The 16,441-nt window shown below is 41.0% G+C and overlaps 1 protein-coding gene across 2 annotated transcripts in view; it reads right to left on the minus strand.

Annotated features, from left to right (window-relative positions):
• The window catches only part of MINDY4 (MINDY lysine 48 deubiquitinase 4), a 118,179-nt gene that overhangs the window by 74,982 nt on the left and 26,756 nt on the right, over positions 1–16,441 (minus strand). For both annotated transcript variants that reach the window (XM_036990532.2, XM_036990533.2), the window contains exon 5: positions 13,569–13,999. In XM_036990532.2, the coding sequence (XP_036846427.2) occupies positions 13,569–13,999 (431 nt within the window). The remainder of the gene's footprint in view (positions 1–13,568; positions 14,000–16,441) is intronic.

Genomic DNA, 16,441 nt, shown 5'->3' on the forward strand with positions numbered 1-16,441 from the left:
TTTAGCCACTCTTGATCTCAGAGGAAATCTGCGTCATGGGAAGTCTCTTTCCCCTGGGAGATGCCTTGGATCAAAAACTCGGAAACCCTAGAACTGGAAGTACCTAGCAGCTATAATTATCACGAGTAGGGTCACTGACCCCATTCCTGGAAGACTCTGAATGGCCTGTAAGGTGCACTGGAGCTGTTTCTCATGTTTAATCACCTGAGCATGCCAGGGAAAGGCCAGCAACCGAAGGAGAGAGAACTGGAATTCCACTGTGGACTGGGGCACACATGTAGGGTAAATGTGGGTAAGGGCTGGGAAGGAGAGCCAGCTGAGCACAAGACACCCATGGCGGGTCCCTGGAGTCAGTAATAAAGGTGAAGCTGGACCAGCACAGGAACCCCAGGCAGGCTACCTGCTCACATGGGGCTTCTGGCACACAGGAAACAATGGTGTGTTGTGTTTGTTTCAAGAGTCAGCCTATTTCGAACCTCTATAGTCTGACATAAAGCCGAAACAACGTGCAGAGACCAATTAAAATGGAAATTCTACCCATTACTCATCCCATGCAGTGTTGCTATTGCCAGACTCAAGATGCTCAGATATGGGGAACACTCAATAAACCACAAATGCCACATCCTCTACTAAGCCTCCACCAAGCCCCAGATGGTATTATTCATTCCCTCTCGGGACAGCGAGAAGCATCTGTGGGCCTGCCATTCACAATCAGGAGCCCCAGAGGGATTGGTGACCCAGGAGGGATTGGGAGGGACTCATTCACCTCTCTCCGCAGTTGGTAGGGGCTTGGTGAATTAAATCACAAAAAAAAGACAACTAAAGTCTCCAGGGCCTGCAGATTAATGAAGCTCTACTGCCACCTACTGCCCATTCTCCTGCAAAACTTGAAACTGACCAGGGCACCAACAATGTCAGAGTCAGTAAATCCCTGGAATTCACCGCTGGCTTCCACGCAGAGGGAAAGACTCCAGTGCTTTAGGGTCATTGCTAAGTCCAGGCTGCAGAGACTCACACAGAATGGGGCAAGTTAATCACAGCCATTCCTCGACCCCAGGGTTACTGGTTCACCATGAAGTCTGCATTAAACACAACCTCTCCAAACCCAAGGCCTTCCTGCCCTGTCAACAGCCCTCCTAACTGCTCCCCAATCTTCTCCTCCTCTGTGAGGACCACAATTTGGTACTCAACAATACAGAGCCTCATGGTAAGCCCTGGGTTTCAGAGGCAGGACACTGTCTTATCCTTCCACATCCCCAGTGCTGGATCTGGACACCAAGAAGGGCTCTAGAGACCACTAGTGCCTGATTGGTACAGAGGTGGCAAGATTAACCAGGGCCTGAAATGAGAACTGCAGGACAGCTGATTGCTCACATTTGTGGATCCTAGGCATATATATGGTCCCCCAACTCACAGGCCACAGGGAGGCCAGTCAACAAAGAAACACCACTGACCTGACGGCAAGTATCATGGTGGGCCAGGGATAGGGGCTGTGGCCCAATGACCGTGGCCTAAACCTTCTTCTCGCATAGTCATCTTCACTTCAGGGAATAGCAGCCCCACCTCTAGTTGTTCAGACAAAACTTTAGAGTCATCCTTGCCTCCTCTCTTCCTCTAACAGACCTCATCTAATCCATGGGCAAACCCAGCTGACTCATATTACCATATGTGTGTGCAACAGATACAATCCCGCTCATGCCCACCACCATCATTGCCACTGTCCTGATTCAAGCCACCGCCAACTCTTCTCTAGCCCAATGCAGTCACCTCCTGCCTGGTCTCCCTGCTTCCACACTTGCCTTTTTAAGTCCATTCTCAATCCTTCAGCAAGAGGGAACTGGAACACAGATCATGCCATGTGTCTGCTCAACCTCCAAAGCCTCCTAGAGTAAAAACTGGTGCTTTTAGCAGCCTCTGCACGCATGCTCCTCCTCTCACTCCCTCTTCTCCTCCCTCCCTTTTCCACTCCAGCCTCAAACAAGCAAGAAGCTCCCACTTCCAAGGGCCTGTATACAGCCGCTCTCCCTTTGCATTTGCTCCCAGGGACCAAAGGGCTGGTTCCCTGTCTTCCTTCTGGTTTCCTCTCACGCACCACCTTCTCAGAAAGTTTTCTCTGACTACCCCTTCATAAAATAGCAGCCCCAAACCCAGGACTCCCTATCACTCTTACTTGATTTATTTTTCTTAATAGCACCCAGGTAATTATCTATTTATTTGTTTGGTTGCTGTAAGCTGCCTTTCCCTATCAGAAGTATAGGTTCCAAGATGGCAAGGATTGGTCAGCTTCATACACATGGAATCCCCAGGGGCTAGGACTGTGTGTGGCACATAGTGGATCATCACAGGTGGTATGCTGATAGACATTAACAACTGGCTTTCCAGGGAAGGGGATGCTGATTTGTATTTGCCAATTTCCCTGGTGTAAATATTCCTACCAAAACCAACGTCAAGCTAACACCTTGATGTCACTGAACACAGAGTTGAGATGAGATGCTAATAATCAGCTCTCTGAGCCAGTATCAGCCAGATCTAACACAGTACTGGGCTCACTAAAGACTTGTTGAATAATCTAATTTAAGAAATGGATATTTCTGTGAATTGACAGGATTTTTTTGAGGCTGTCACTGCAAAAACTCGGGGTCTGAAGTCAAGTCTTTCCAAAACCAAGGGAGTTACTGCATGAGGAACAGGATGTCACAAGTTGGTGACATCTGTGCTGGAGGCTTAAAATGAGTACAGGAAGGACCATACATATTTAAAGCAAAGAGCTCTAAACAGTAGCTAGACAATGAAACCAGAGCTTATGAAAGGACTTTACAACACCTGCAAGAACTCAGGTGAGTCATTTCCCCTATGATCTCTGGACCTAATTCTCTGACTGTCAAATGAAAGGCTTGAATTATAAAGAGCATTCCAGTCCTGACAGTCTATGAGGTTAAGAACTGATATAGGTCCTAAAGGAGCACCTACCCCACTCTGCATTTTAAAACACCCAATTTAAAATATCTTTTAAAAAATCCAACTATACTGGGAGCCAACATGGCGGCATGAGTAGGACAGTGGGAATCTCCTCCCAAAAACATATATATTTTTGAAAATACAACAAATACAACTAATCCTAAAAGAGAGACCAGAAGACACAGGACAACAGCCAGACTACATCCACACATGCGAGAGCCCAGCGCCTGGTGAAAGGGGTAAGATAAAACCCTCGGCCCAGCAGGACCCGAACACACCTCCCCCCAGCTCCCGGCAGGAGGGAGAGGGAGCCCAGGACTGGTAAACACCCAGCCCCAGCCACCCGCACCAGAGCGCAGACACAGTGCATGCGTGGAGGGCTGGAAACTAGGGAAATAGGGCAGCAAGACCTCTGAGGGGGTTCCGAAGCTGATGCCCCTGTGACAAAGAAAAGCGAGTGCTTTTTGAAAGTCTTAAAGGGACAGGGACATAACAGCTGGACAGATACAACACAGGTCACAGCCCAGTGGCTGGAAATTACAGGGAAACCAGGCGCACTAACCCCCTGGGCAACAGCTCTGAGACCCCTCACGGAGGTAAACAGCCAAACAGCCCCCCCACCCTGGTCCATTACCCCTCAGGGCGCTGCAAAAGCAGAGAAACAGACTAAGCCAGACTCCGCCCACAGAAAGGGAAATTCCTCCATATCAGCCAGGCAAGACACAAAGACCCAGTCTACACGCAATTACCCAAGATAAGCCACTAGGGGTCGCAGTTGTCCCAGTAAAGAAAGGCCAGTAGTAAGTGAAAAATTTGGCCCTCCCAGCTGACAGTCAATAGCACCTGTCAACATGAAAAGGCAAAAAAATATGATCCAGACAAGACTAACCCAGACAGCTTCGGCATCTGCTACATCTTCCCCTGAGAAGGAACCTGGGGAGATAGATTTAACCAGTCTTCCTGAAAAAGAATTCAAAACAAAAGTCATAACCATGCTGATGGGCTTGCAGAGAAATATGCAAGAACTAAGGAGGGAGAATACAGAAATAAAACAAGCTCTGGAAGGACTTCAAAACAGAATGGACGAGATGCAAGAGACCATTAATGGACTAGAAAACAGAGAACAGGAACACAGAGAAGCTGATGCAGAGAAACATAAAAGGATCTCCAGGAATGAAAGAATTCTAAGAGAGCTGAGTGACCAATCGAAACGGAACAATATCCGCATTATAGGGGTACCAGAAGAAGAAGAGAGAGAAAAAGGGATAGAAAGTGTCTTTGAAGAAATAATTGCCGAAAACTTCCCCAAACTAGGGGAAGAAATGGCCTCTCAGACCACAGAGGTACACAGAACTCCCATGACAAGGGATCCAAGGAGGGCAACACCAAGACACATAATAATTAAAATGGCAAAGATCAAAGACAAGGACAAAGTATTAAAGGCAGCCAGAGAGAAAAAAAAAGGTTACCTACAAAGGAAAACCCATCTGGCTATCATCAGACTTCTCAACAGAAACTCTACAGGCCAGAAGAGAATGGCATGATATACTTAATGCAATGAAACAGAAGGGCCTTGAACCAAGACTACTGTATCCAGCATGAATATCATTTAAATATGAAGGAGGGATTAACCAATTCCAAGACAAGCAAAAGTTGAGGGAATTTGCCTCCCACAAACCACCTCTACATGGCATCCTACAGGGACTGCTCTAGATGGGAGCACTCCTAAAAAGAGCACAGAACAAAACACCCAATATATGAAGAAGGGAGGAGGAGGAATAAGAAGGGAGAGAAATAAAGAATCATCAGACCGCATTTATAATAGCTCAACAAGCAAGTTAAGTTAGACAGTAAGATAGTAAAGAAGCTAACCCTGAACCTTTGGTAACCACAAGCTTAAAGCCTGCAATGGCAATAAGTTCATACCTCTCAATAATCACCCTAAATGTAAATGGACTGAATGCACCAATCAAAAGACACAGAGTAATAGAATGGATAAAAAAGCAAGATCCATCCATATGCTGCTTACAAGAGACTCACCTCAAACCCAAAGACATGCACAGACTTAAAGTCAAGGGATGGAAAAAGATACTGCATGCAAACAACAGAGAGAAGAAAGCAGGTGTTGCAATTCTGGTATCAGACAAAACAGACTTCAAAATAAAGAAAGTAACAAAAGACAAAGAAGGACATTCCATAATGATAAAGGGCTAAGTCCAACAAGAGTATATAACCATTATAAATATATATGCACCCAATACAGGAGCACCAACATACCTGAAACAAATACTAACAGAACTAAAGGAGGAAATAGAATACAATGCATTCATTCTAGGAGACTTCAACACACCACTCACTCCAAAGGACAGATCCACCAGACAGAAAATAAGTAAGGACACAGAAGCACTGAACAACACACTAGAAGAGATGGACCTAATAGACATCTACAGAACTCTACATCCAAAAGCAACAAGATACACATTCTTCTCAAGTGCACATGGAACATTCTCCAGATTAGACCACATACTAGGCCACAAAAAGAGCCTCAGTAAATTCCAAAAGATTGAAATCATACCAACCAACTTTTCAGACCACAAAGGCATAAAACTAGAAATAAACTGTACAAAGAAAGCAAAAAGGCTAACAAACACATGGAGGCTTAACAACACGCTCCTAAATAATCAATGGATCAACGACCAAATCAAAATAGAGATCCAGCAATATATGGAAACAAACGACAACAACAACACTAAGCCCCAACTACTGTGGGACACAGCAAAAGCAGTCTTAAGAGGAAAGTATATAGCAATCCAGGCATATTTAAAAAAGGAAGAACAATCCCAAATAAATGGTCTAATGTCACAATTATCAAAATTGGAAAAAGAAGAACAAATGAGGCCTAAGGTCAGCAGAAGGAGGGACATAATAAAGATCAGAGAAGAAATAAATAAAATTGAGAAGAATAAAACAATAGCAAAATCAATGAAACCAAGAGCTGGTTCTTTGAGAAAATAAACAAAATAGATAAGCCTCTAGCCAGACTTATTAAGAGGAAAAGAGAGTCAACACAAATCAACAGTATCAGAAACGAGAAAGGAAAAATCACGACGGACCCCACAGAATTACAAAGAATTATTAGTGAGTACTATGAAAACCTATATGCTAACAAGCTGGGAAACCTAGGAGAAATGGACAACTTCCTAGAAAAATACAACCTTCCAAGACTGACCCAGAAAGAAGCAGAGAATCTAAACAGACCAATTACCAGCAACGAAATTGAAGCGGTAATCAAAAAACTACCAAAGAACAAAAGCCTCGGGCCAGAAGGATTCACCTCGGAATTTTATCAGACATACAGGGAAGACATAATACCCATTCTCCTTAAAGTTTTCCAAAAAATAGAAGAGGAGGGGATACTCCCAAACTCATTCTATGAAGCTAACATCACCCTAATACCAAAACCAGGCAAAGACCCCACCAAAAAAGAAAACTACAGACCAATATCCCTGATGAACATAGATTCAAAAATACTCAACAAAATATTAGCAAACCGAATTCAAAAATACATCAAAAGGATAGTACACCATGACCAAGTGGGATTCATCCCAGAGATGCAAGGATGGTACAACATTTGAAAGTCCATCAACATCATCCACCACATCAACAAAAAGAAAGACAAAAACCACATGATCATCTCCATAGATGCTGAAAAAGCATTTCACAAAGTTCAACATCCATTCATGATAAAAACTCTCAGCAAAATGGGAATAGAGGGCAAGTACCTCAACTTAATAAAGGCCATCTATGATAAACCCACAGCCAACATTATATTGAACAGCAAGAAGCTGAAAGCTTTTCCTCTGAGATCAGGAACTAGACAGGGATGCCCACTCTCCCCACTGTTATTTAACATAGTACTGGAGGTCGTAGCCATGGCAATTAGACAAAACAAAGAAATACAAGGAATCCAGATTGGTAAAGAAGAAGTTAAACTGTCACTATTTGCAGATGACATGATACTATACATAAAAAACCCTAAAGACTCCACCCCAAAACTACTAGAACTGATATCGGAATACACTAAAGTTGCAGGATACAAAATCAACACACAGAAATCTGTGGCTTTCCTATACACTAACAATGAACCAAAAGAAAGAGAAATCAGGAAAACAATTCCATTCACAATTGCATCAAAAAAAATAAAATACCTAGGAATAAACCTAACCAAAGAAGTGAAAGACTACAAGTCACTCTTAAGAGAAATTAAAGGGGACACTAACAGATGGAAACTCATCCTATGCTCGCGGCTAGGAAGAATTAATATCGTCAAAATGGCCATCCTGCCCAAAGCAATATACAGATTTGATGCAATCCCTATGAAACTACCAGCAACATTCTTCAATGAACTGGAACAAATAATTCAAAAATTCATATAGAAACACCAAAGACCCCGAATAGCCAAAGCAATCCTGAGAAAGAAGAATAAAGTAGGGTGGGATCACACTCCCCAACTTCAAGCTCTACTATAAAGCCATAGTAATCAAGACAATTTGGTACTGGCACAAGAACAGAGCCACAGACCAATGGAACAGACTAGAGAATCCAGACATTAACCCAGACATATACGGTCCATTAATATTTGATAAAGGAGCCATGGACATACAATGGCAAAATGACAGTCTCTTCAACAGATGGTGCTGGCAAAACTGGACAGCTACATGTAGGAGAATGAAACTGGACCACTGTCTAACCCCATATACAAAAGTAAACTCAAAATGGATCAAAGACCTGAATGTCAGTCATGAAACCATTAAACTCTTGGAAAAAAACATAGGCAAAAACCTCTTAGACATAAACATGAGTGACCTCTTCTTGAACATATCTCCCCGGGCAAGGAAAACAACAGCAAAAATGAACAAGTGGGACTATATTAAGCTGAAAAGCTTCTGTACAGCAAAAGACACTATAAATAGAACAAAAAGGAACCCTAGAGTCTGGGAGAATATATTTGAAAATGACAGATCCGATAAAGGCTTGACGTCCAGAATATATAAAGAGCTCACACGCCTCAACAAACAAAAAACAAATAACCCAATTAAAAAATGGGCAGAGGAACTGAACAGACAGTTCTCTAAGAAAGAAATACAGATGGCCAACAGACACATGAAAAGATGCTCCACATCGCTAATTATCAGAGAAATGCAAATTAAAGCTACAATGAGGTATCACCTCACACCAGTAAGGATGGCTGCCATCCAAAAGACAAACAACAACAAATGTTGGCGAGGCTGTGGAGAAAGGGGAACCCTCCTACACTGCTGGTGGGAATGTAAATTATTTCAACCATTGTGGAAAGCAGTTTGGAGGTTCATCAAAATGCTCAAAACAGACTTACCATTTGACCCAGGAATTCCACTCCTAGGAATTTACCCTAAGAATGCAGCAATCAAGTTTGAGAAAGACAGATGCACCCCTATGTTTATCGCAGCACTATTTACAATAGCCAAGAATTGGAAGCAACCTAAATGTCCATCGGTAGATGAATGGATAAAGAAGATGTGGTACATATACACAATGGAATACTACTCAGCCATAAGAAGTGGAAAAATCCAACCATTTGCAGCAACATGGATGGAGCTGGAGAGTATTATGCTCAGTGAAATAAGCCAAGCGGAGAAAGAGAAATACCAAATGATGTCACTCATCTGAGGAGTATAGGAACAAAGGAAAAACTGAAGGAACAAAACAGCAGTGAAGTTACAGAACCCAAAAATGGACTAACAGGTACCAAAGGGAAAGGAACTGGGGAGGATGGGTGGGCAGGGAGGGATAAGGGGGGGGAAGAAAAAGGGGGTTATTAAGATTAGCATGCATGGGGGGGAGGGAGCAAGGGGAGGGTGGGCTGCACAACACAGAGACGACAAGTAGTGACTCTACAACATTTTGCTAAGCTGATGGACAGTAACCGTAATGTGGTTGTTAGGGGGGACCTGATATAGGGGAGAGCATAGTAAACATAGTATTCTTCATGTAAGTGTAGATTAAAAATTTAAAAAAAAAAAAAAAAAAGAAAAAAAAGAAAGAAAGAAAGAAAGAAGGAAAAGGGGGATTACTCCTTAACAGGATAAAACTATTGGTAAATCAAAGATCAACGCATGCTTTAAATATCCTTAATGTTGATCACTTAAAGGGTGTCAGATGATCAGCTATGGAGGTACTCTTTTCTGATAATATTCCTTTCTCTTAATTTAAAAAAAAAAAAAAAAGCAGTTACTGTGTGCTGACCTCCAATGAGTTCTGCACAGTGGTATAGAGGGCATGTCAAAGTGTGGGCAAAGGGTCTGTTTGTTTCTATGCAGGAGATCAAGGCCTAGCTTGGATACCCAGAAAATGAACTAAGATACGATATGAGGAGGAGCTTCCGGCATCAGCACTCTCTGGAGGACTTGTGCCGGGGGATGATCATCAAAAAGCCTCCACAGGGATTCGGACGATGCTGCGGTTGTGGCTGCATCCAGCCCACCATCTCCTGGACTTGCCATAAGAATGAGGAGGGAGATGTCTAGGCTGGCATGTGCATACAGTGAGACAACGAATTTGACCGGATCTGTACTGGTGGAACTCAACCAGGAGTTGGGAGGGGTGCACGTTGTAGCACTCCAAAATCTCATGACTATAGACTATCTATGGTTAAAAGAACATATGGGATGTGAACAGATCCCAGAAATGGGCTGCTTTAATTTGTCTGATGGTTCAAGTACAGTTGGACAATATCCATCATATCATAGATAAATTTTCACAAATGCCTAGGGTGCCTAAATGGTTTTCTAGGCTTCACTGGAGATGGATGGTAATTATAGATTTGCTTTGTTTATGTCACCGTATTCCTATTATGTTAATATATGTGTGCAAATTAGTTAGTAGTTTAAAACCTATACATACTTAAGGTACTATACAAGAAGATATGTCAAAGAAATAATCAATCCTCCCAAGTTTCCTTCGTATGCTACATCTATAGCTTTTCTTCTTCCTTCCTAATTACAACCCTTAAATAGAATTCGTGCCTCATATCGAATTTACCGAGTATCATAATTCCTCCAGGTGGTAAAGATACCTTGAGACAAGTGCTGGGCATAGAAGCCACAGGGCATAAATCTGCAAAGAAGTAAAAAGCTAACCTTTGCAAACAATATGGCTTCTCTCTCACTTACCAACTTTACATTTCCCTGTATGGCCCCGGAAGATGACTGGTTAGCCAGAGACAGGTAAGATTCCTCAAGGGAGGAACAACCTAAGACAGGCACAGTCGCAGGGGGGCCATCAGGTGAGAATTTGGGGATCAACAGAGGTGAGGCTCAGAACCTCACCCCCCCTGCTTTGAGAGAAATCTTCTGCATCCGTGGATGTCTTGATGCCCTTGTCTAGCCTGGATTAATACTTAGTCCATAGGCACACACCTGATCATCTGATCATCTACATTTGCCTTCTTACAGCACTAAACTATGTTTTCTACCTTTATCTTGCATCTACCTACCACTTCAGCATTTTATTAAAAATAAAAATAATAATAATAGTAGGAGAAATGGGGGATCAACATATAGATCAAGTACAAAAATCAAACGAATATTCATATTTGACCTGATTGTTTATAGGTCATATTGCATGATCAAAACCGAAAGTTTCTGTGATGACTGCCCTTGTACTGTTCACCATGTAAGAATTTATTCACTATGTAAGAATTCGTTCACCATGTAAGAACTTGTTCGTTATGCTTCAGAAGATTGGAGACTGACGAGAATTAGGCTTGAGATGGATTAATGATTGTACATTGAGCGTTGACCCCCCTATACTGAATTTTACTGTTGTTAACAACCATTTGATCAATAAATATGAGAGATGCCCTCTCAAAAAAAAAAAAAAAAGCTACAGTCATGTGGTTTTAGTTTAAAGAAAAAGACCAGTGAAACACAATAGAGGGCTCAAAGACAGACCCATGTTTATTTGGGAACTTAGTAAAGAATAAAGGTGGTTTCATAAATCAGTACAGTTAAGAACAGATTGTAGAATAGATGGTGCTAAGAAAATTGTCTTACTATATGACAGAAAAATAAAAGTGGATCTCTTTGTCCTGATAAATGCAAAAGATTAAATACTTAAATGTGAAAGCTAAAACTACAAAGTTAATGGGAAAAATATAGGATAATATCTTTGAAACCTAAAGGCAAAAAATAATTTAATAAAGAAAACTTCAAAAATGTAAATTAAATGACTAACAAGAGATTGATTATGCCAAAATTAAGGATTTCTGTTCAATAAAGGAGATAATGGGAACAAAGCTATTAGACAAATAAAAGAAAGAAAATATCTTACAAAGTCTAAAACTAATAAAAGATTAATATCTACCAAAACAAAATTAAATCCTCTTTGGAGGAAGGTAACATTAATCAGAGCCTATATATTCATACACAGTATCTAGCATTCAATTAAAATTATCAGAAATGGAAAGAAATAGGTCAAAACCCAAAAGAAAAATAGGCAATAGCAATAGACCCATAGGCAATCCAGATATGGAAGTTACTAGACAGGACTTTAAAATGACTGTGAATAAAAATGCTTCAGAAAATAAAGGAAAAGATAGAGAATCTCCCAAAAGACTGAAATCTATTTTTAAAAAAGAAATAGAAATTCTGAAAATAAAAAATAAAATAACTGAAATTAATAATTTCTTATATGTATTTAATAGCATGGGAGAAGACAAGAAACATGAAGACAGTTCAAGAGAAAACATCCAGACTGAAGTACAGAGTGAAAAAATGATAGAAAATATAGGAAAGAATTTTTTTAAAAACACACCCTAGACAACACAATGAAAATATCTAGTATACGTGTAACTGGAGTACTAGGAGAGAAAAGAGAGGATGTGACAAAAATATTATTTGAAAAAATAGCACAATAATTTTCAAAACTGAGGAAAGGTATCAACACAACACTTCAGGAAGCTCTACGTATTCGAAGCAGAATCAACAAAGATAACAGTAACAGTACTGAAACACTACTGATAGTAACACTGCTGAAAACCAAAGAAAGAGAAAATCTTAAAAGAGGTCTGGGGGAAAAAAAGCATCCAGAGGTTTAAAAAAAAAGATATATTACTTTCAAAAGACTAACAGTAAAAATGTCAACTAATTTATTAACAGAATGAGAAAGCCTAAGGCAATGGAATGCCTGAAGTGCTGAAAAAAATAAAGCACCAATCTAGAATTATACACCCACTGAAAATATCCTTCTAAAAAAAAGGCAAAATAAAGGCATTTCCAAACAAAAACTGAAGGAGAAAAAAAGTATTTTAACACACCTGCAAAACAAATACTAAAGGAAGGTCTTGAAGCAAAAGTAAAATGTAAATGTAATATTTATTCCAACTAAAATGAAAAATTATCAGACTGGGTTAAAAATTCCAAATATATGTTGCATATAAGAGATAAGCTTTAAATGTATTCTGGTCCATAAAGAAATTTCAACAAAAAATTGCAACAGATATTTTTGAAAAAAATTTCAAGAGGATTGAAATCATATAGAATATACATGACCAAAGTGGAAAAAAGCTAGAAATCAAAAACCAAAAAAATAACCAGAAAAATATCCCAAATGTTTTGAAGTAGTCAGTACATGTCTAATAACCCAGAGGTCAAAAGAAGAAACTATAATGGAAATTAGAAAATATTTAAACTAAATCATATGAATATATGACATTAATTCATGGGATACAGACAAAGCATCGCTTAAAGGGAAATTTGTAGCCTTAAAAGATATTATAAAAGCAGAAGGCCAAGGGGGTGGGTAGTGGGGAAATGTGTGCACCATTTTTGTTTTTAGTTTAAATTATAATTTTTTTAGAAAATGAACAGAAAGGAAAGGATCCTGGTAAACCCCACAGGCTTTTGGTTGGTATTCCTAAATATGAAATGGATTAAAAGTGAAGGATGGAAAAAGATTTACCATGAAAATACTAATCAAATGAAAGCTGGGATAGCTACACTTATATAGACATTAAGGTAATAAACATTACTAGAGATAAAGAAAGATTTCATAGTGATAGAAAAGTCTATCCAACAGAAAACTTTAAGAATTCTATATGTATATGCATCAAATAACATAGCTACAAAATGTATCCAGCAAAGTAGGCCCTGCTTATCTATAATCATAAGAGAGTTATTAGACTTTATGTGTTTAGTTTGCTTTATATCACTAGTGCTTAAGTGCCTGGGCACATATCGGATGCACAGTAAATGACAAAAAATACAGTATTACAAACTAGGATGCTTAATATTTCTACCTACACCCACCTTGTAGAAATGATGATAAACAGTATTTTAATAAACATTATGCAACACAAACATAAACACATGAACAGACAATAACCTAACTGGTAAATGATGGTGCTTACAGGCATGGTGGACTTTGGACTCAGAAAGGCTGGTTTTAAAAAATTTTAACTGAATCTATAACTACTATCTTGCTCTGAGCACAGTCTTGCTCTGAGAGCCTAAGGTGCCACCAGGGACAGGACAGTTCCCTGGGAAAAGCCATCACCAGCACAGCATGCTCACCTGAGGGGCAGGGGCTGGCTCATCTGCCGTTTGAATGCTCTTTCCAGCCTCTCCTGGGTCGTCTTGGCATTCCCCCCTGACAAGGAGAAGAACTTCAAGGGCATCCTGTCAGCCTCTGGGCCACCATCTACCCCTGGGCTCTCCTCTGAGCGATCTCTCCACCTGCTGCTCCCCCTCTGGGGCAGCCCTCTGCTTGGCCTGTAAGGAGGGCTGCTGGGTGCGGGTTTCTGCCTTTCTGAAGTCAGCTCACTGAGCTGGCCCACAGGGCTCCTGGAGGTGGAGCCATTGCTGGAAGCCAGGCCCTGCTGTGGGGCAGGACAGTCTCCAGTGTGGGTGGTGAGCTCAGGCACATTCCGGTTCTCTTCCTCATGGGGTGGGGTCATGCCACTCAGGGTGGGGGACCGCCTCAGGGAGCGTCTGTGGAAGGAATCCTGAAAGAAGCAAGGACAAGCAGTGAGGAGTCCCTTCAAGGGAGGTGGGGAAATACCTTAGTCCACTTCAAGCATTTGCCCATGACATTCCTCCCCTAGGGAAGTCTTCCCCTATCCCCAGCTCCTTCTCTTAAAATCCTAGCTATTCTTTGTTACCACTCTGAAAAACTCACTGCACCCCACCTGCATAAACCTTGAAGAGCATGCCTCAGCCCCTCTCCCACACTCCTAAAGGGAGCAAGTACCAGTAGCCAGTAAAGCGTAGCTGCAGGATCAGATTCTTGTGTCACACCTACCAGCTACATCCCTGTGGCAAGTTACTGAACTTCTCTGTTCCTCACTTCCCTCGCCTGTAATATAAGCCACCCACAATCCACCATCTTTCATTTCTAAATTCCAAAACCTCTCAAAATTGAAGTTTCTTTTGGACTGCTCTGGCAAATTCTTTTTAGCTGTAATTCTTTTTTGATTATGGTCCTTTTTTAAGTGTGAATATTCATACAGGACCTTCATTAATTGCAGCAATGTTGTTTGTGCTTATAGGGTGCTACCCCAACCCCTACTGCAGACACTATGCACTATGGGGTTTATGAATGGTATTTACTTTCTGGGGAAAAAAAAGAAATTCTAAATTCCAAAATACATGTGGATCATAAGTTTTGAATGAAGGACTGGGGACCTGCATACCTATCTTCCACAAGATCATGGTCAGGATTAAAGGAGAGATCTGTGTCAGGCACTAACACAGAACCAGACCCATGACAGCAGTCAACAAATATTAGCTATACATCTTTTCCCTTATCCCCATTTACATATGGCCTTAACCCTCCTGCTGGTAGACCAGGAATGGCAGAGGCTATTTGTCATTCATCTCTTCTATCCACAGAGCTCCCAGCTCAGAGGCACTCAAGATTTGCTTGGTTTTTGAAATGAAAGAATTCCAAAGGAGTAAACTGAGATGTCCTTTCTTACTACCAATGATTAACTAATGAAATGGGAACTCACATTATTGACAATCTAGGGTAGGAGAGTGGAGGTAGAGGGGATAAAAATAGACCTGCTGGGAACAAAAAGGCATCCTACAGTATGGGAGAATATATTCGTAAATGACATATCTGATAAGGGGTCAACATCCAAAATATATAAAGAGCTCACAAGCCTCAACACCCAAAAAGCAAATAACCTGATTAAAAAATGGGCAGAGGATCTGAACAGACACTTCTTCAAAGAAGAAATTCAGATGGACAACAGGCACATGAAAAGATGCTCCACATCGCTAATCATCAGGGAAATGCAAATTAAAACCACAGTGAGGTATCACCTCACACCAGTAAGGATGGCCACCATCCAAAAGACAAGGAACAAGTGCTGGCAAGGATGCAGAGAAAGGGGAACCCTCCTACACTGTTGGTAGGAATGTAAATTGGTTCAACCACTGTGGAAAGCAGTATGGAGGTTCCTCAAAAAACTAAAAATAGAAATACCATTGGACCCAGTAATCCTACTCCTAGGAATTTACCCAAAGAAAATAAGATCCCTGATTCAAGAAGACATATGCACCCCTACGTTTATCGCAGAACTACTTACATTAGCCAAGATACGGAAACAACCTAAGTGTCCATCAATAGAAGAATGGATAAAAAAAGGTGTGGTATTATACAAAATGGAATATTACTCAGTGATAATAAGAAAATAAATCCTACCATTTGCAACAACATGGATGGAGCTAGAGGGTATTATGCTCAGTGAAATAAACCAGGCAGAAAAAGACAAGTACCAAATGATTTCCCTCATTTGTGGAGTATAACAACAAAGCAAAACTGAAGGAATAAAACAGCAGCAGACTCACAGACTCCAAGAAGGGACTAGCAGTTACCAAAGGAAAGGAATTGGGAGGGTGGGTGGGGAGGGAAGCAGAAGGGGATTAAGGAGCATTATAACTAGCACACATAATATAAGTAGGTTGTGGGGAAGGCAGTACAGCATGGAGAAGACAAGTAATGACTCTATAGCATCTTACCACACTGATAGACAGTGACTGCAATGGAGTGGGGTTGTGGGACTTGATAATATGGGTGAATGTTGAAACCACAATGTTGCTCATGTGAAACCTTCATGAGATTGTATATCAGTGATACCTCAACAAACAAACAAAAAAAGCAGACCTCCTGGGCTTTTCCTAGATTTAAAATTCTGGACATCTCAGCATTTCCAAAAATAATTTCAAACCAAATGGTAAAGCCTGTGCTGGAATAAGAACAACTAATTCTGTAGTGTTCTTGTCTAGTGGAAAGTACTAGGTATTATTCAATGTCCTCCAAAAGCTATCCAGGGCATCCCATGCCACAGCGTGAGGAAAACATCAGTCACCATTTCCCATGGAGACCCACACTTCTGGCCAAGAGCAGAGAACCCAGCCTTTTACTCATCCTTCATAAGCAC

This window comes from Manis javanica, chromosome 6 (genome assembly GCF_040802235.1).
Source record: "Manis javanica isolate MJ-LG chromosome 6, MJ_LKY, whole genome shotgun sequence".
Taxonomy (NCBI): domain Eukaryota; kingdom Metazoa; phylum Chordata; class Mammalia; order Pholidota; family Manidae; genus Manis; species Manis javanica.